At 39.2% G+C, this 21,347-nt stretch overlaps 2 protein-coding genes and 1 non-coding gene across 18 annotated transcripts in view; 1 reads left to right on the top strand and 2 right to left on the bottom strand.

Annotated features, from left to right (window-relative positions):
* The first annotated feature begins 2,401 nt into the window (after positions 1–2,401).
* Positions 2,402–15,123, top strand: tdrd15 (tudor domain containing 15). The gene is made up of 4 exons (XM_006793560.2): positions 2,402–2,500; positions 8,566–8,635; positions 9,648–14,525; positions 14,763–15,123. The coding sequence occupies exons 2-4, from the start codon at positions 8,604–8,606 to the stop codon at positions 14,800–14,802; spliced, it is 4,950 nt and encodes a 1,649-aa protein (XP_006793623.2). The 5' UTR covers positions 2,402–2,500; positions 8,566–8,603; the 3' UTR covers positions 14,803–15,123.
* Positions 15,124–15,616: 493 nt separating this feature from the next.
* On the bottom strand, positions 15,617–15,699 carry trnal-cag (transfer RNA leucine (anticodon CAG)). The gene has a single exon. It is a non-coding gene; the product is annotated as a tRNA-Leu (tRNA).
* A 3,434-nt stretch (positions 15,700–19,133) lies between these two features.
* The window catches only part of afdna (afadin, adherens junction formation factor a), a 116,752-nt gene continuing 114,538 nt past the window's right edge, over positions 19,134–21,347 (bottom strand). For 14 of the 16 annotated variants that reach the window (XM_087852175.1, XM_087852176.1, XM_087852177.1 and 11 more), the window contains one exon: positions 19,134–21,077. In XM_087852175.1, coding sequence (XP_087708301.1) covers positions 20,921–21,077 — 157 coding nt within the window. In that variant the 3' untranslated portion in view covers positions 19,134–20,920. The remainder of the gene's footprint in view (positions 21,078–21,347) is intronic. The other 2 variants (XM_087852186.1, XM_087852187.1) reach the window with 1 other exon arrangement.

The following is a 21,347-nucleotide window of genomic DNA, read 5'->3' as shown; positions in this document are numbered from 1 at the left end:
CGATCAGAGACACCATGTCCAGAGTTTCTCTATCAGGTAAAAAAGTGGAGAAAAACTCCCAGGCTTTCTCTGTGCGACCTCAGTGTAATAAAGCAGCGCTGTGAGAAGGCAGAGCTAATGAAGCCGTGGATGCATTCATCATATTTACAGAAGACTGGGGCTAATCCACTTTATTAATGATTAACAGAAAAACCCTCATCCATCTGTCCATCCATCTACCTTACCTCACACAGTCAGCTGGCCCTTTATACGGGGTTAAATACACATAAAACATGTGGGTTTAAGTCACACTCAATTCAATTCATCTGATCTTCATTTGTCTGAACGCTGAATCTTGAAATGAATGTAACTGTGTGGCACTAGCAGAGTTAATTTAAAGCTTCTATTCTCTAATAAAAAAAAATCAGCATAAGGTATATTAGGTATATATATATATATATATATAATAGTTGCTTTTACATTCCTTTATTTATTTCTGCGTCAATTACAGAACCACAGGCAATAACCTACACTGAGGAAACACTTAAAGATTGTCAAATTAAAAGCATACATTAGCAAATTTACTGTGAAAACTGAATAGTCACTTCTTTCTGAAAAACACAACCTCTACAACAACCATGTATAAGATGTATATAATCTATATTTACTGGCCACCAAATGTATTGTCCAAAGGTATACCAGATTTTAAGGCAGTATTGCAAACTTAAACTGTGCACGTGATCCAATCTGACACTTCTAATATTTCAAAACAATTACATTTTCATCTTTTACAAATTTGTAGTTATAAATTGCTGGTTATTTTGGGAGATGCAGTTGTACCATAGAGCAGTTCTTAGTTTGTATGTAAAGTGTAGAGGGTAGCTTAGAAATGCAGCTGGGAAGTAAACTGTGAGAATATAGTGGGAAAAAAGTGTAAATTACAATCTACTAACAATACAATCACGAATCAATCATATTTCATCATTCATCATAACCAAACAACAAAAACAGCTGCAACTATGTAATATTTGGTAATTTGCTAGATCGTTGCCAAATAATCTTGCTTCATCCTAATCCATTAATCCACTAATTTATACCACAACACTGAAAATAATACAAGAAAGGTTAACCCCCCCCATTATGATTAAACACATGTCATATTTATTAAGTTTATAGTTTTGCTTGTTTTTGTAAGTGTTACTCTAGAAAAAGGAAGATATCCTTTAAACTGTTAAGCTTTCAGTCTAAAAGTTATTTTCTTCTTACTTTTTATTGATCTCACTTTTTAAGATGACTTTATTCTTTAGTTACACTGTTCACTGATGTTCCCACATAGATAACAATATTTATGTACAGTACTGGTCTAGACTGCTTGAGCACTGGAGCAGACACGTTAAGTATGGAACTCGGAGGTCCTCCACCAGCACATATTGACCCTCAGTTATTTCCATAGTTTCTAGTGAATTTTATACCTTTATTCATTTACAATGCTTGAAATCCTCAGCATGCAGAAGTCATCCAAATAACTGCGGCTCTGGACAATGCAAAAATAAACTTACAGACAACATCATTAGTTACTTCTGTTTATCTGCTCATTGAGATGAATATCTAATCAGCCAGTCACATCTCAACTCATTTAGGTACAGCAAGAAAGAAAGAAAGAAAGAAAGAAAGAAAGTTGATTTCAGTGATTTTGAGTGTGACACGGTTGACGGTGGGTGCCTCACAGACTGGTCTGAGTATATCAGAAACTGCTGGTCTACTGGAATTTGCTCAAACAGACATATCTAGGGTTTACAGAGAATGAATTAAAAGAAAATATTCAGTGAGCTGGGAGAAAATGACTTGTACATGTCGGAGGTGAGAGGAGATGGATCAGACTGCTGTCAATTGTTACACAGATATCCACTCATTGCAGCCAAAGAATGCAGAAGAGCATTCAAAAAACACACTTATTAAAACACTTATTATGATATGTGCCCATCTTACTCCTTATTGTAATTATGTTTAGATTTTTATTTACGGAACTCTTTTATTTTATTTGTTGTGTCCTGTTCTTTGTATCCTTCTTTCTTTTCTAACTCACCGAGTCATTTTATTGAGATTGTCTACTTCATTTAAACTAGGCCCTTTTAAATCATAGGCTGACCTTCCACATTTTGGGATAAATAAAGTTGTTCTTGTATTATTGATGTAAAAAGAAGTAGAAGAAGAGCAAAACAAACAAAATAAAACATTACAACATAAGTAGTCTCCTCCTGGATTTATTAGGACGGTCAAATGTATGCGTTTTAAATACTCGTCGAGATATGTCCCCTCCCCTCTATTGTTTATATGAGCAGGGAGTTGATGGTACCTGTTGCTTAAAGTATCTTGTACTTCAGGCCGCCATGTTTTTACAGATTTTACCTGGAGCACGAGACAGACTGCAGCAGCAGGAAATTAAGTCAGCCACGTGCTCTCGGCCTGGACCGTCCTTACACGTCTAAGGCAGGACAGAAGGTAGAAAAGAGACTTCAAGGTGAGCCAGGGAACTGCAGTCACACAGGTGTTACCAGCTGACCAGTACTCTTAGTCACGGAGGGCTCATTAGGGATCAGAGCCAGCACAAGGAAGGCGTTAGACCCAGCTATGAGGGTAGCTTAGCATAGTTAGCTCTGTGCTACTTCTACTGAAGCTAACTTCTTTTCATGAAACACTCTGCTCACTTTCCGTTTACCGAAACGCTTACCCATCCTGCAGGGGTAGGCAAATAACAGTTTGTCAGATTCTGTATTCAATAATTGCATTTTTATTATAGGTTTATATGCACTACATCGCGAAAATCTAAGCTAGCCGCGGTATATGCAATATTAAAAAAATTAAATGAAAAGGTTGTGTCTGGATAAAAAAAATTCTTTCTCTGCTATAAACTATTTATCGTCATAAAAGGCCTTTATTTACTACTACTACTACTACTATTATTATAATAATAATAATAATAATTAGTAGTAGTAGTAGTAGTAGTATGAAACTGTTGTGGAAAGCCCGTCTGGATTAAGGGAGGCCTCTTTCTATATAGCTTTTTGCTATAGAAAAAAAAAAGATTTTTCCCACAAAAATAAATAATACTTTTAATGGATGGAAAGCTAGTGTGGGGAAGCCAACATCTGCCAAAGTGGAGAAAAACAAAAATTTGGAAAAAAAAATTCTTAAACCTGCCAAGAGTCCAAAAATCTCACTCTACAGCCATCATTTACCCATGGACCCTTCTTGTTGAACAAATGACTCAGGAGAGGAAAAAGCAGGAACAATTTTAAGACTGGGGAAACAAAAATTTGCAAATACTATATATTTTTATCAGCTAAGCTACCTCTTAAAATGATTTAATAATTTAATATGAAATAATTAAAGTTCTTTTTAAAATGGACTCACCCACATCTTCACCATGTTATCATCCTCATCCTTTGATCAGTGTCCCTGACTGGCTGTGTTTTTAAGTACTTATAAATCAGGGGTTGGCAACCTGTGGCACACGAAGGGTTAACTGATGGCACGACCATAGCTGGACTGGCCATCGGGCATTTGCTCGGTGGCCGATGATATTTTTTTTAAAAATTTTTTGTAACGGTATAAACAATGAAAGGTGGTGGATTGGCCAGATGCTGGCCGATGTGTAAAAATAACTCAGTTGTTTGGTGGTGGCTATGCCGTAGCTTCCACGGATTCAGTAAAATTAACAAGTGGTGGAGGCCAGCAGGTGGATGAGGAAAGGGGAGGCAGGAGAGACCCGAGGCGGCCACCGGTCCGAGTGTCAGGTGAACTGAACTTCAGGTAAGAAGTTATGACCTGCAGTCTGTCTGGATCAGATATAAACCAAGTTTAGGTGGAGTTTATTTTCATTGTGCTGACTTTTTACTGTCAGTTACAATAACTCGTCCTGCGTACTAGCTAGCACGACGGAGTTTCTATACAGCTGGGTGGGTGCTTTGACGTTACTGATAGTGAACTTTATTTTATTCATAAGGTTAGTTAGTAGAGTTGCCAAGCATCCAGTAAAAGGACGGAATCGTCTCGTATTCAGAGAAAATATTGCGCATTTCGTGTTGAGCTGAGAAGGGATGCAGTTTGTCTAGGATGGAAAAAGACACAAAGCTGGATTTATTCTGTCGTTACGCTGCACAGCTGCCTCTTCTCCTCTCATTCTCTCCCCTCCCTCTCCTGTTGCTACTTCAATCATGAAACTGATCAATGATCAGCTGATCGGCTTTTCTCTCTTGTTTATTTATCGCCCACTTTGCACCAGAAAGAGGAAACCAGCGGATGTCGCGCTAAACAACAGCAGCACGTTTAAGCTTGCTCAGCTGTTGTTAGAATTTATTTAATATTAATTTCTAGTATCAGCTGATGTTTGCTGGAGCCACAGCTGTAAAGCAGCTGGTCATGATATCGGTTTGGTTATCTGGTGAGAGGGAAACATGAAACCAGGAGATGTCCTTACTGAATCATCAGAGCTGAACAGGTGATGGAGAAACAGGTTTACCTTTTAGGTGACATGAATGAGTTGAAGGGAAGTTAGGAACTGTTTCTGAGAGACAAATAACACCAGGATCCTTTTCTAAGTAGCTGACAGCTGGTAACTGTGCAGGGGCGGGTCTAACAAAGTTTTGCCAGGGGGGCCATGTAGGGCATTAACAGGGAGAGGGGGGCACAAAGAAATACTTTCTTATTTTCATTTAAAATGTCTGGCTGTTATTAAATAATTATCTGAAGCTTACAACCAAAGTTTTTTTCTGATGTAAAATGTATAGAAATCATACATATACCAACAAGACTGTACATCACTGTCACAACAGCATTTGTTTTCATTCAAAGGCTTTATGGCTTTAATACCTGGTGGGCCGGTCTCTAGTCAAAATGCCCGGGCCAATCTTTTATCACAGTCCAGCCCTGGGCACAACACGCAGTGAATTAATCTGATAAGGTGCATAAAAAAATAAATGGCCGCGCCAGCGGTGCACATCGCAAATAGCTCGCATAGACAGATTAGTTGTGGCTCTTCTTAATGACGGTATCTTAACTAACAACCCCAAACTACCAGATTCAACTTGTAATTTGCTAAAAATAACTTCACCTACTGGTAAGAGGGACGTTGTTAGCTTTCCATATTCCGACACTTCAAAAGCTTCAGGAGCTGTTCGCTCAGCACAGCATCAGCACCATGGAAATACACGGATACATCCGTAGACTCGAGACACAATGCATTTTTGGGACTTTCAGGTGTATGGACCAATGTTTTATTTTCTGATCAAACCAGAAGTCTTTAATGAGCAACTAGATTTGTCTTGCATTAACTGGCTGAGTTAATGCCAGTTAATGCAACATCGAAGCAGCTGGAATCCATAGCTGTGCGTGTTCATGCAGCTTGCATTTTCACCTGCTGGACATCACTACCTGACAAGTTTAACTGTCTTCAGAACATTGCAGAGGCCCTATTGACAGTATTTGGCTCTACTTATCTGTATGAGCAGATTTTCTCTCACATGAGTGTCCTCAGGTAGCCGTATGAATGATGGACACTCGGAGGCCTGTGTCTCTGAGTGGGAGACCAGAGATCAGATTAACATGTGTGTCTCTGTATTATCAAACATGCCATATTGGCTTAGTTTATTTTTCTTATCATTGTTGTGAGGAGACCATAAATAGCATTTGTATTTTCTGTTGTACAGTCCATTTGCTGTTATGGAGTTCTTGTTATGGATAAAAGGTGTCTTTTTTTGTTTCAAAATAGCTGATAACGATTCGCTGATAGCTGCCAACATCTGCGAACAAATATAATTCTATGAAGTGGTTCTATATATTGTGTAACTGTTCATATAGAGCGTTATTAAATGTATTGCTAATGCAATCATATGGCACACTGACTTGAGGAAATGTTAAATGGCACTCGCCATCAGAAAGGTTGCCTACCCCTAAATAAATAAATAAAATTTTATTTATACAGCACCTTTCTAAACAGTGTCAGAAAGTGCTGCACGTAAGATAACAAGTCATAAAAAGGTAAAACAGGCAAAAGTTAACCAAAAGTTTTTTTGAGTTGTTTTTTTAAAAACAACTACTGAGTCCACAGTTCTTAAGGTTTGGGAGAGAGAGTTCCACAGTCTAGAGGCCACAGTGGCAAAAGCTCTATCACCCTTATTCCTCATCTTAGTCCGTTTTATAGCAAGTAAGCCCTGATCAGATGACCTCAGGGACCTGCTAGGGACATAGGGCTGTAGCAGATCAGAGATGTAGGCTGGTAAATGACTTACTTTGCTCTGAGATCAGACTTGACTTTAAAAAAACATTAGTTTCATGTACACTGCTCAAAAAACTCAAAGGAATACTTTTTAATCAGAGTCAGTCTCACTGATCGTAGCACGAGTTGATACTTAAACCCTTACAGAGGTTGCACAGATAGTCCTGCTCCTGCATGAGGGCACATCATGCTACTGCCAGGTTTGCTGTGTCTCCCAACGCAGTCTCAAGAGCACGAAGGAGCTTGTAGGAGACAGGCAGTTACTGTGGGAGTGCTGGAGAGGGCTGGAGAGGGTTCTTAACCCAGCAGTAGGACCCGTATCTGCTCCTCTGTAAGGAGGAACAGGATGAACACTGCCGGACCCTTACAGAATGAACTCCAGCAGGTCACCAGAGTCACCGGTCTTTGATCAAACAGTCAAAAACAGATTTGTTGCCTGAAGCTTAAATATAAAATAACATCATTCACCATGACCAGTGTGGTGGGTCAGTGATGATCTGATCTATTCAAAGAGGAACGCACAGGCCTCTACAGGCTATGTAAAAGCACCCTAAATGTCATTATGTAGCGGGATCAAATCAGACACATTTTCAGACCCTACAGTGGGTCCTGTATTCCTCCTGCTGTATGACAATACCCGGCCTCATGTGGCAAGAGTATGCTGGCAGTTCCAGGAGGATGAAGGAATTGACTGCATTACCAGCAAAGGAAATTGTGTGCATTTCCTAAAAAACAAAACAAAATAAACAGGAATAAATGACTCAAGTGCACACTTTGCAGAGCCATTCATTAGGATAAACTGGAGCCTTTAGAGGTACAGTCTGGCCCTCAGGCTGCATGTTTGAGACATATCCACCTCTCTTTACACCTCCATCAGAATTCCTAGTTATAATCACAGCAAAATGCTGAAAATTATGTCACTGTATCTGGAAATATTGTAAATCACTTTATCAGACAGCAGGGGGGGCTCTTGCATTGATGTTGGTTTGTGAAATTTGCTCAGCTCTTTTAAACAGGTGCGAGGGGTTAACAGTATTAATATTTAAACCCAGGTTTCACTGATGTCAAGGGTCTCACTTGTGACAGCGTGCATCAGATATCTCATGTTTACCTTTTTCCTGCTCTGCTTCTGTACACACACACATATACATATATACATATGTATATATTAGGTGTGCAACGATACACAAAATTCACGGTTCGGTTCGATACTTTGGTGTCACGGTTCGATATTTTTTCGATACAAAAAAATGTTCATGCCTTTTTAATTTGTCATTTATTAAAATTATAAATATATATTTTAACTCAGACATACAGTTTTTAAATTTAATGTTGCTGAAACAACAAAGTAATAAAAAAATCTATCTGATTGAGAAATCACTCATCTTTGGAAAAGAGAGTTTATTACAGAGAAATGGCTCTTTCCAAAATAAAAGCTATACTATACGCTTCTTCTGGGCTATATTCTCAGCAGCATATTAAACATATCAGGTCCCCATAAGGAGAATCATGTGCTAACGGCTGTCTAAATGACTCGGGTAAAGTTTGTAGCATGCGTGCTTGTTGTCTTTGTCTGCTTCCACTTGTCTTTGCACTAGGATGATGTCGGCGTAAATGTGCAGTCATATTCGTTGTGTTCCCACTAGTGCTGTCAGCATTAATCTAGTTAAAATGGCATTAACGTCATAGCGCGGCAAATCTCCGTTAACGAGTTACCGTGGATCGCCCCGTGCGTGGGGCTGGACGGCCAACACGTTAACAAGCTAACTGCGCTAACGCACTAATTCCCACCAATGTAATTGAGCATTGCGTGGAACATCCGACATACTGTTTTACTTTTAACCATCAGGGTCATGCTTCACATGAAAACCAAAATAGTTCCAAACGCGAGATCTGAATGAGGGTGGGGGAGGTTAAATTTCGGGTAGCGTTGAGGCAGTTGCCATGTTGCAACGAGCTTAGCTTCTGTCTTGCTAGCTTGCGCTGCGCTCAGTGGCTCTGCGCTTGACAGCACAGCCTAGGTGGAGTAGTTGAACGCAGATCCACTGAGTTCTCAACACAGACAGCATTGTCAGAAGAAAAGTTGATAAAACAAATTAAAAAATTTGTTCGATACATATGCGTACCGAATCGAAAGCACTGTATCGAACAGTTCAATACCAATACAAGTATTGTTGCACCCCTAACATATATGTATATATATGTGGTGAGAAGGTGAGAGAAATACCTGTACCTGATAATAACCTCAGAAGCCTGACTTTAAATCACATATTAGTTGTTGAATTAAGACTTTTTTCCCCTCCCTACAGGTTTATTTTGGGATGCAATTGTTCCTTATTCTGCTGCCATGCAGTCCACACTGGGATCTGATCTTGAAAGGTAAGTTTCTGTTTCTTTTTCTATTTATTTTGATCACATAGACAATATGCAGAAAATCATTAAGAGGAAAAAAGAAAAATATATATTATAATATAAAAATACTGTACAAAATAAAGCAAAACACACTACAATATCATGTAGTGAAGCCACGGCTAACAAAATCACTGAAATTCAACAGCTATCTCTTCCTTATATCTTGTGAAAACCATATCTTTATACTTCTTTCTAAAGTGCATCACAAATGTGTAAAACTATTATGTAAAAGTATTATATCCGACTTCATGCTCTTATGCAGGGGATACACAGTTTGGAAAATTATGGGTATTTAAAAGAACATATTTTTTGATGTTTTATGTTTTCTTCTTTGTTAACTAGCTTCAGGAAAATGGCAAAGCTAAATTGTTCAGCCTTTCAATTGCACAAATTTCAGAAACAGAATTTCACATATAAGGAGCATTGTGCTACACAGAGAAAAAAAGAAGCTGATAGAGAAGGGATTGTCATTGTTAGGGCTTTTAAGTCGTACAAGCCATGCAAAACTTTATGAGGCATGACATAACGATGCACTGCTACTAATACATGGTGTAATAAAAGCAGAAAGTCAAATCCAGGCTTTTGAGTCACAATTTCAGTGATATTAGTCCCAGATATTGGATCTCAAATAAAAACATCTGTTGTTTCAAGTTATGCTCTGTTGTTTATGGCAATATTGTTTTCATCATTTGGATGATTGGAAGCAATCAGGAATGTGAATATAAGCATGGTGAGTAAAGGTGAGACAGAGGCAGAGGCAAAATGTAATATACTTTGATACATTTCATTATTAGATATTGGGAAATGAGATTTTGGTATGGAATATCAGAGTGATTTTGACTCTTTGCATTTTAACATTTCAATGAATTGGCATATATAAATAATAGATAAAACATGAATATAAATGCTATACAAAGTAACCATTTAATCTGTGCTTGTAAGAACTGTTGTTGATAATGGAGGTCATTTTACTTTGCAGGTCTCAAGATTTATCCCCGTCGGCACCATGCGCCCTTTGGCCAGTGGACCTCAAGTTAACTCACTTGGACTGGAACCCTGAAGCAATCCTGATACACTTCCAGGGACAGTACCTTACCATATGTGAACTTGACTACAGTATCTTGCAGGGAGAAATACAGAATGTACCAAAGACTAAAGCTGAAGTGGATATCGGAGAGTTTTGCCTCGTGGAAGATTTGACTTCAGCTCGCTGGTACAGAGGAAGAGTTCAGAAACGACGGGACAACTTCTTTGATGTTTTCCTCATTGATCACGGTAACGTGTTGACTGTCAGTGCCACAAACGTTTCTTCCTGTTCAAATGACCTGTTCATCCTGCCTCCGAAAATAGTTTGTGGTTTTCTTGCTAATGTGCTGCTTCTTCAGAGTTGTTCGCACTCTGTGGTTGAGGAGTATTTCTCAAGCCTGATCGGCAGAAATATCAACGGTTACATTCAAGCACTGCTTCCCCACAAAGTCCTCCTACTCGAAGCCCCTGACATCAACACCGGCTTGCTTACACATGGCTTTGGGAGATATGTGGACACTGATACATTCCTCTTCCTGGTAGAGATGCTTACAGAGATGCCTCTCAAACAGAAAATAGAGCCGGTTCCTGACTTACTCATTGAAAAGCCAAGGGGACAAGAAGTTTGTTTTAAACCATCAGGTTTGCAGGGATATGAAGACATTTTTTCACTCTATGGACCAGCCTTGTGTTGTGGGACACGAGCTAAAGTGAGAGTAACTGCCGCTGTCAGCCCTGGGCTGTTTTACTGTCAGATGGCCAGTGTGGAAACAGAGCTCTGGGAAATGTCAAAGAGGTTAGCTGCATCATGTGACTGCAGACCTAAAGAAAGTTATCAGATGACTCCAGAGAACCTGGGTTTATTGTCCTTAGCTAAAAGCAAAGATGGGAGATGGTACAGAGGCTTGGTGCAGTTTCTCCCAGGCAGTTCTTGGGTTAGAGTCTTGTTTGTTGACTACGGATTCTTTGAATCAGTCAAAGTTGAAAACATCCACAGGTTGGCACCTGAATTGTATTCAACGCCAATTATGGCATTCCCTTGCTCTCTGGCATGCCTGACTGATGAGGATAAGGCCATCAAAACTCAGCAGTTGTGTCTCCTGAAATCAGGCTTGCTTGGAGGACGATTACACGTGGAGATCACTAGATACGATGAAGTACATCGCCTGTACTGTGTCACTATAATTAGTGCTGAAGATGAAGGTGTGGAAGAGCTGGAGCCTGTCAGAAAGTGTCCAGTCATGAAGGTTGAGTCCGTTTCTGAGGCTGAAGAGCAGGGTGGCTTCTTGTACCATGAAACAATCTTGGGTGAAACACTGGGGCAAACGCTGAAGGTAGAAGAGGTGCAGGTAGACTCCATGTTTGTGGGCTATGTTGAACATGTCCAAAATCCAAACCATTTCTGGATTAGAACAAAAAAACGCAATGAGGAGTTTGAAGAAATGATGTCAAAGATGGCAGAACACTTCAAACATGTGAAGCTGGATGAAGACGTACTGTTAAATCCTAAGCTTGGAACACTGTGCTGTGCGGTTTATGAGGGAGACATGCATTTTTACAGGGGTGTAGTGACAGACACTCTTAAGCACGGAGCTGAAGTTTTGTTCATCGATTTTGGGAACACTGAGAAAGTGCCACACATGCTGATCAAGAATATTCCTGAGTCATTTGCCTGCAAGGCGGCATTTGCCATTTGTTGTACTCTTTCGAATGTTTTTCCTGTTGAAGACATCTGGACAAGTTCAGCCTCTGATTTCTTCAGAAGAGCTGTGTCAAACAAAGCCTTGCTAGTCCATGTCATACAAATGAGAAAAAACAAATTTGTTGTTGACCTTTTTGAGATGGGAAGTGGCAACAATCAGAGTATTACTGAGCTCCTGGTCTCTTCCAAGCAGGCTGAATACATTCCAAAAGGGCACTTGGACCAAAAAAGGACAGAAAAGACAAGGTGCCTCCAAAGTAATGTGAAAACAAACATCGCTGAGGATAAGGAGCAATGGAAGATTTGTAAGGAAGAAGAGAATGCATCGAATAAGGAACCTGAGAAAGCTCAACTTCTTGCTAGCATCAAGCTGTTAAATATCAAGCCTGGGTGTGAGTTGACTGTGCACTGCTCTTATATCAGCTCTCCATTAGATTTCTGGTGCCAGCCTCAAGACATGGTTGCAGCTTTGGAAGAACTGATGGATAAACTTCAGCAGTATTATTCAACTCATTGGGTTCCCCTAGAGTCAGGAGATTCATGCTGCATTGCCAAGTCACCTCGAGATGGACGATGGTACAGGGCCTTAATCACTGCAAAACAGAGAGACAATGTCACAGTAACGTTGGTTGATTATGGGAATACTGTCCAAGTCAGTGAACACATTCTTCAAGCAATAATGCCAGAATTTCTTTATTTGGAAGGACAAGCTTTCAGGTGCAGCCTTTACAACTTAATTGAGCCTGCTGACCCTAAGAGCTCTGGGAATTGGAGTCCAGAAGGGTGTAGGTTGCTGAAAGATTTTGTCTTCAGCAGCACTGGAGCTCTAAAATGTAAAGTTGTCTCCCAGTTATATGTGAAAAACAAGGGGCTGTGCAATGTTGTTGATCTCTACAACAGCCAAACCCAGCAGAGTGTGACAGATGCGTTCACAGAACAAGGCCTGGCAACACGAGTGACGGCGTCAAAGAGGCAACAGCAAGCAGTGTTTCCGGAATCTTTTATCTACTCTTCACATGATCTACACCCAGGAAATGAGGAAAAACTGTATGTCACCTACGTTAACAGTCAGTGGGAGGTCTACTGCCATCTTGAAAGAAACACTGACATTATTGTTGAGCTTGAGAAGAAAATCTCAGAGGAGAGTAAACACATGATGCAAGTTGTTACAAGAGCTGTTGTAAGCAAACTGTGCCTGGCAAAATACTTTGATGGCAAATGGTACCGCGGTGTAGTGCATCCTGTTCATTCACCTCTGCATTTCAGTGTGTTTTTTGTGGACTATGGAAACACAAGCATATCAGAGAAGACCAAAGTCATGTTCATCCCGAGAGACTCATCAGATTTGTTGTACACGCCCATGCAAGCCGTGAGATGTTGTCTCCATTCAGTGTCCAAGAAAGATGTGTATGCAGATGTTAAGGAGTGGCTCAGTAGTGCAGTCCTCAACAAGCAAGTGAAAGCTGTCATACTTGGAAAGAATGAAGATGGTTCATTTGATGTCGAATTATTTGATGGAGACATGAACATCAATGAGAAGGTGAAGGAGCTCATTCTCAGTCTTTCATGTAAGCCCAAGACTGCTGTTAGATTTGAGATGATCAACAGAAAACAGAAAACCTCCTGCAAACAAAACACAAAGTCTTTGTTCAAAAGCAAGAGTCATCCTAAAGTGTATTCAAATCTTTCGACATTGTCCACTGTCCACAGAGGTACTAAAAAGAAAGAAAACACAAAAAGCCTTGTTGGTGGGAGAACTCAAATCAAGAACACAAGCGTGAGAACACAGAATGAGAGCACATTGAACACCCGTGCCTCTGTGAAATCGCAGAACAATCAAGTGAAACAACAAAGACAGGAACAGAAGCAAGCCCAACAGAAAGAGGCAAAAGAAATACCCCAACTCCTGCCTGACAAGAAGATATGTGCAGGCTTTAGGGCAAAGTGTTTTGTTTCCCACACAGACTCCATTTACAGCTTTTTTCTTCAGCTGTCAGAGGATGAACCTGCCATCTTGAAAATGGGTGAAGCTCTCAACTCAGGTACCCTCAGAGAATCCTTGAAGATGCCTACAACCTTAAGAATCAATGACATTGTTTTGGCTGAGTTTGAGGAGGACGGTGCCCTTTATCGTTCAGTTGTGAAGAACTTTGCAGGCAATTCGTGTTTCAAAGTTGAGTTTGTGGACTATGGAAACTCGGCAGTCGTTGAGAAGAAAAAGATCTTCTCTATACCAAAGGAGCATCTGTCACATCCGAGATTCAGTATACCATGCTCGCTGCTGGATCCAAGCACATTCAGAAATGATGTGGCTTTCACTGATGCAGTAATGGAGAAGCCACTAATGGTTGAGTTCATAGTGCAATGTGAAACCAAGTGGGACATTAAGATTAAGGTTCTTGATGGAGAAGTGGGCCTTAATGCAGGACCTGTAACTGAAAGGGAGGATGAGTCTCCTAATTCTGAAGCTAATGAGAAATTGAGGTCCCACCAACAGAATAACCAAAGAGATGAAGCATGCAAGAATGAAATAAGGTCTGAAAGAAAGATGACTACTGTCAAAGGTGAAACATTCACGCCTAAACCACCATCTGTTAAGGTGTTAGTGCCGATGAGGATGAAAATTTACAGGTATCGTAGGATAAGAGTCAAGAGTAGCAAGAGTAAGACGACAAAGAAATTTGGAAATGCATCCCTTACCCCATCTATTCAAGCCAGTCAAAATGGAGGCACTGAAAAAGGACCAACCTTGGAGACCTGCCCTCCTCAGCGGCTTGTTAAACTGGACAAGTTCTATTCTGGATTTGCCGATGCAGTTAAAACTCCTTCGGACTTCTGTGTGTCTCTAGAGACACACAGAAGTCCAGACAGGATAACAGCCCTCCCAAAGGTCACTTATTCCTGCATCCTGAGAGGTGTGAAGCCAGCTGGATTGGATGATCAGTGGCCTGATGAGGCGGTGGTCTTCTTCCAGCAATGTTTGTATGAGAAGAACCTCCAGATCTTCTTCAGAGAGTTTGTGTCAAACACAGACTGGAAGGTGGACATTCTTGTAGATGGCGTCCATGTTGCCAAGGAGCTGGTGGATGCTGGACATGCCAGCTATGTCGATGTCATGCTAGGACTCAGGTATGCTTTATAATTTAAAATCTGACTGAAAGTGTATTAGAAGTGATCAAAATAAGCACATATTTAGTCCTTTGATATGTTTTTTTAATGAATTCAAATCCACGATTCAGTATTCTTAGTGTAATATATATCAGTTGTGCTTTAGTCAGTGAATAAATGAATGAAAGAACAATGAAATGTGTGTGGATTTGTGAGATAAATATCACATTTTTTGTGCTTAACTTCTGGCACTTTCAGGTTCCTGGAGCCGGAAGAGGAAGGCTCATGTGAAACTTGAGTCCACTGGGGGATGTGAGGGGACGATGTCACTCAGAAAAAGTTTGGGCTTGTTTTGTGGATGTTTAAGGAATTTAAACAGTTCTTTATGTTAAACAGCTGTTTGTGTGAAAAATAATATATTGGTTCTAATTTCTGTTTCTGATCATTTTGACTAAACATGTAGTACCAAAAGATGTTTTTGTTATTAAATTTCACATACTTTTAAATATCTAAAACTTAAAACAAAAAGTAATTGCCTGATTAAGACAAAATATTGTCACTACCTTGTCAGCACTTCTGACACTTTTCTTTTTATATTTTAAATACGTTTTGAGTCAAGGCCACATTGTGAAAAATAAAATCTTTACTGATTGTTATTTTGGTCTCACGTTTTTTGTTGTCCTTAGTCAGCAATCAGTCACTTGTGTGTTTAAGGAATTTAGTTTTTTTTTTAGTTTTGTTTTTATGACCTGCACACATGTTCCACTTGATGGTGCTGTCAAGCCAAGATTTCTTATTTATAAGCTCCTCAATGAGGCAGTGCTGCTAGGAACAAACTTTCTTTTGCTGTCCAAAAAGAGACAAAGAAATAAATGCAGCTGAAAGAGATGTACATTTATCTTTAAATAGTATATTTTACATAAAAGTGGCATTATACCACAAAGTACAGTACACCCCGTTATTATTTTCATGAGTATCATTAAGTCCACAACTGCAGCCAATAATAAATGTAATTAGTTTGGAGTGATCACGTTGTGAAAACTGATGATAAGAACAGTAATGAAAACATTTTGTGGCGATGATGGGAAGGAAGGAAGAAAAGAAAAAAATACTGTCAGAAGTGGGATTCGAACCCACGCCTCCAGGGGAGACTGCGACCTGAACGCAGCGCCTTAGACCGCTCGGCCATCCTGACATCTACAAACCGGCGAGCAGAAACTTAGTCATAAAGCCGTGTATAACCGTCATGCTCTGTGTATTCTCTGTGTCATATTTCCAAATAAATCTCCAGAGAGAGGACACTGGCGCGGGTTAACGTTACAGAAATAAACCGTCGCCATGTTCGTTTTCTGTTACAAACGCGGTAAAAAAAAAAGTTACATATTTTCATTATATATTTCAATATTTCAACAAACTTAAAGATGATTATATTAAACGTATTTACTCCTGTCGCTCATAATCTCTACACAGAGACGCGTTTTTCCGGACGTCATTAGCCGCTTCCGGGTCAGAACTCCGCCTCAAGTTCAAAAGTCACAGGATCACTGCGAGTTACTGTGTAAATTATTATTTCGTCTTTAATAAAATGATCAATGTGGCTGCTCTACCAGTTGTAAAAATTAAGTTTGAAATCCAGGTATCCATGAAAACTGGGTTTTTTTTAAATTTTTATTTAACTGAGTAACAGGGCCTTGCAGAGAGGTTTAAAGGGGCAGGTGCTCAAAGTTAAAAAGGGGCACATTGAACCAGGCTGAATAACAACAACACACATTCATCAAGAATCTAATATGGGCAACAAGGCAAAGCAAACATAGCCGATGTTTTACCTGATGGGTACAATGTTGCTGTTGAGGGGTTGCTGCTGATAGTGCTGGAGGGCAGGGCTGTGTTGATCTGAGACTGTAGACATTAAAAAGTCCATAGGAGAGATGGTAGGTGATTAAACAAGTATCATGAGATAATAACAAAATGCAAAGATTGGTGACAGCGCTTGGAACCATAAGGCAACAAAAAACTGTGAGAAATAAATTAGGCTCTGCCTGTGAATCACTCTTTGCTTCTCTTCTTCCTTCCATCCCATCATTTCATATATCACTCTCCACTTGCTGTCTATCTGAGAACAAGGCACAACTTGCTATTGCATTAAACTATAATTTAATTATCCACACCTAACAACTCTTGCACTTAATCTATAATAAAATGATGACAGAAAAATGTTATAGCACTGCCTTTAGTAGCCTCACACAGCTCCTACTGTTTCCTCCTCATGTCCTTACCAGGCATGTCTGGACAATGTTATATCGTAAGTAATAATTTAAAAAAATCCATATACATAAAACACACACATGCACGCACACACAGTGACATTTTAGACCTTCTTCAGAATACTGTATATACTATGGGCATCATGGTGCTGATCCAGAATCCTTACATTATTATTTATTACTAGAGCTACAATAATAAACCAATGAGGAGGGAGAAGTAATAAATATGAAATAATGTATTTATGATGATTCCATTTGTTTCACTATCCACTCTGTGCAGGGGCAAAGTTTATTACATTTTTAAACTGTAGAGATACAATAATTTTACTGCTGTAAAATCCAAATTTTGTCTTATTTAAAATATAAATCTAATATAATCTGCTTCTTAATGTATGTTCTTTAAAATACAGCGTGTTTTTTAATATATTATAATTATAATAATGCATAATTATGTGGACATGCATATTAGATCGTTTTTTAGTGAAATATAATCCCCCCAGAAAGGCAGGAAAAGCTCTGTAACCTACTCTAAAACTAAATATGTTCTAAATACTTTAAAACTAAATATGTTCCCTAAAACGGAGACAGAGCTACAGACCCATGACAGCCTTACACAGGTAGCCAGCAGCTATGACCAGCACTACATGTGCAGTTAATAAAAGGACAGGTAATGTTTGTCGCGCTGTTGCACACACAGCACGCTCGTTTGTTTCAGTTCGTCAGTTACAACAAGACAACTTACCAACGTGTACATAATAAGCTAATACTCCTGTGTGCTTTAGACTACAGTGTACGCTGTACACCTGCTTACTGGTTTTGTCGCATCAGTCTGTGTCTCTGAGTTAACTTGTGTTTCTCCTACAGCTCCGGACCGCAAAAAATGCGCGTGCTCTTTGTGAGCTCGTTCCCGCCTCGTAACCAGCGCGTTCTGCCGTCAAGGGCGATCATTGGTTAAATGTGATCATGTGACTGATGCAAGCCAGATCCTTTTATTTAGCAAAACTGTGATTAATAGTTAAATATTATTGTTGAGGGGCACAGACAGGACTCCGCACGCACACACATAAAAAATAAATAAATAAATAAATTTAAAAGTTGCTTCAACAAAAGGGCACTTTGGGCACCCATCAGGAAAGGGGCGGGTGCCCAAGCCCCTCTAGCCCCCCCTTCTGCACGTGCCTGCTGAGTAAGAAGTTAACAGGGTGTTAGCTCGCTAGTTTCCACCTAAAGATGATAGGAAACAGGAAGTGTAACGTTGCTGACCGTTATTGATTAGTTTTGCTTTTGGTGGGGATATGATGGTATTATTCTTATCACCACAGAGTTCCCGAATGTAATGATGGTGGGTTTAGATTTATATTTGTTCATGTATTGGAAAATAAAGAACGCCGATTCAGCTGCTAAGTTCTGTGTACCAATCCTTACACTAATATCGAAAAGCAAAACGCATAAACAGCAAAGACATTTTAAAAACGTGTCGATTCCAATGACTGTAGAAACAGCTAATGACTGTAGAATTCCCGGGCGAGTTCTGAAGAGCTCTCCCAGACTTACCCTATCATCTCCCAAGTTGAACTTCAATTTTTATGCTATAGTTGATTACACGTTAAAATAAGCAGGCCGATTTACATGTTATCAGTTTTTTTAAACGTGCGCCAGTAGGTGTACGTGCATTATCAGCAAAATAGTTTAAAACCGAAAAAAATCTTTAAAATGTCAGGATTCTACAGCGAGTTCCGAAGAGTGACGATCTGCCACAGTATTAACTTTGCTTACCTTTACACAGACAGATCATAATTTAAAGTACATCGTTAGTGCTGGAAACTTGTGCTGGAAATTTGCTAATAGCAAACTATTAGCAAATTATGTTATAAGTGAAGAAATCTTAAAAACACCATTGTTTTCATGCGAGTTCGGAAGCCCTTTAATTTTTAACCATCAAGTATATTGCACCGACTTTGTCTGGTGGAATATTTTACGAATACAGTTACCTTTTGTATCATTAATGTTAACTTAAAATAGGAACAAATAATAATAATAATTGTTTATCAAGCACAACTTCCAAAATCAGAGCACTTGTCCCAGATTAAATACACCCGAAATGCCCCAGCACCGTTTCACCGCCAGTTCATATTCCATTTGAATGTAGTACCACTGGCTTTTTACAAGTATAAATAGCTCGTCTTTAATCCTTTTTATCTATTCAAAGTGCTGATGTACCCAAAAAGTGACCGTATAAATATACAAATAGACTGTGAAGGCTACATAACACCCTAACTAGTTAAGTAATAGTCTTAATTGAATTGTTTCTAACCATATATCGATTTTAAACGCAGTGACAAAAGACCACGCTTCCAGTCCGCACTGTTGAAAAATCTGTATTTATTAATGATTTACAAAAGGCTAAACATGAAACCATTTAAATGATTCAGTTCATTTTGAAACCTAAAAAGGAGAAGTTGGTGTTGTTGCTGTGTTTGTTTGTTTGTATGTGTGGGGAGCATCTTGTAGTGTTTTTACAGGTCAGTTATTATAACAGCATCTTTATCTCGTCATGTCTTATCAGAGGCTCCTGTTGAGAAAAAATATATAAGTCTACACACAGGATGGAGTCAAACAAACAAACTGCAGGAGAGGGAGAGAGAGATACATCTGAAACGTCACAAGTTTGGGGGAGGGGGTTGGAAGTGCGCTTCATTTCTACATCAGCAGTGGCGGTGAGTGATTTTTTGAGACTGCACTTGTGTGTTGTGTTGCATTGTGTATATTTGTACAATTGGGTCATGTTGTGAAACACCTGGCTCCCTCCGACTACAGCTGGTGTAAAAACAGAACACTTCTCTGTCTCTAAAGCAGAAAAAACCCACAGATTATTAATATTATTGTTATTCTTATCACCACAGAGTTCCCGAATGTAATCTCAGAACAGTTTGCAGATACATATTTAATAATAAAACAAGTCGTTGTGCAAGTTTTTCCACAAGGTTTGAAATAAATATCTGTAAAGCAAATAAGCACTTAAAGAGTAGCTGCATTTTTTTTCCTTTTTGTTATATTATTGTCAATATTAATATTACTGTGAAAACCAACATTAATCACATTGTGGGTGAACAAAACAAGTTCCTTTTTCCGACTTGAATTTAGGGCAAAAAATTCATCTCACACGACTACTCGGGTTAAAAGGAAATAAAAGTAGAAGTCAGGAAGGGGAGAAACATGTAAAAATGTGACTCTGGTGGCAGCGAAGAGGAGGGGTTGGGGTGTGGGCTGTTAAATCACATTAGTTTTGCAGATTTTTTAAATTTTTTTTTAAAGTTTCCTGGCAGATTTCTACAGTAGTAAAAGAGTGAGTGGACCCGAGTATTTACAGTAATGTTGTGCACTTAAAAGATCCTTCCTGAAGAACCTTTTCAGAGTTTTTCTAAAATAAAATCACAGAAAAAAAAAAAGAAGAAAAAAAAAAGATGTCCCACACTTTCTCGCTATAGAATGAAATAACAGTGTTTCCACTCGCTGAGAATTTAATTAAAAAACAAAATAAAAAAATAAAATAAAAAGGTGTGGAGCTCAACGTGGGCGTTCCTGCTGGCAAGGAGGGATTAAAAGATTGAAAAACAACATGATACAGAAAATAGAGCATAAAATAAAACTGTAAAACTGTTCAAATTTCACTTAGCTATGAAAAAAAAGAGAATAAACCTCTCTCTACCCCTCTCCCCCAAAAAAATTAAAAAAAAAAAAATTTACAAACAAAAATATATCCCCTCTGTCATGTGATTCTCGGACTCTCACTAGATATAATTAAAACTTTTTTACAGTGCTTTATCATTATATATCTTTAACAGGTTTTAACACGAAGGGGAAGCAGATTTTTAAGCCATAAAAATCTCTTCTGCTGATATCGCTACGTCAAAAAAAAAAAAAAAAAAGAAAGAAAGAAAGAAGAAAGAAAAAAAAAAAAGAAAAAAGAGTGGTCCAGTTATTTGATGATTTAAGTCAAAACAAAAAGAGAGAGGGGGGAAAACAAATGGGCGGCGACGGTCAGTGTCAGGGGGAGCAAGCGCCGGCTCTCTCGATGTTTTTGTCCCCCAGGAGCACCTTATCACGGTGGCGTCGGCGTTAAGGTGGCGCTGGGAGGTGAAAGGCTCAGGTCTACTGCTTGGTGTTGAGCTCGTTCTCCAGCTCCATGAGTTTGCGAGAAGCCTTGACCTTGTTGGAAACCTCCTTCCCCTGAGAGAAGAGGCGCTGGCGCTCCTTGAAGGTCAGACTCTCCGGAGCATCGCTGGGGATCGAGTTCTCCTGCTCTTGACTGCAAAATTAAGATTAAAACCAGAAACTTACTAGAAGAAATAATGCAGGTTTATTATAGTTGAGCACCAACTTGACTTTTTCCTCCAAAATAAAAATGATAATTTACAAAATAAACATCCTTTTTTATTTAACGACTCAAAAATAGTAACTGAGACCATAAACTCACCAGGGGAGCGTTTACTGAGACATTAAGTCAAGTGACAAGTAGGTGTCTTTTCTTTTTAGAGCGGGAGGAGTTGCCCCCTGCTGGCCATTAGGAATAATTCAT

Source organism: Neolamprologus brichardi, chromosome 15 (assembly GCF_056152115.1).
Source record: "Neolamprologus brichardi isolate AB-2024 chromosome 15, ASM5615211v1, whole genome shotgun sequence".
Lineage (NCBI taxonomy): Eukaryota > Metazoa > Chordata > Actinopteri > Cichliformes > Cichlidae > Neolamprologus > Neolamprologus brichardi.
Note: the sequence above shows the minus strand (reverse complement) of the source record. Positions and strands in the feature narration are given on the sequence as shown.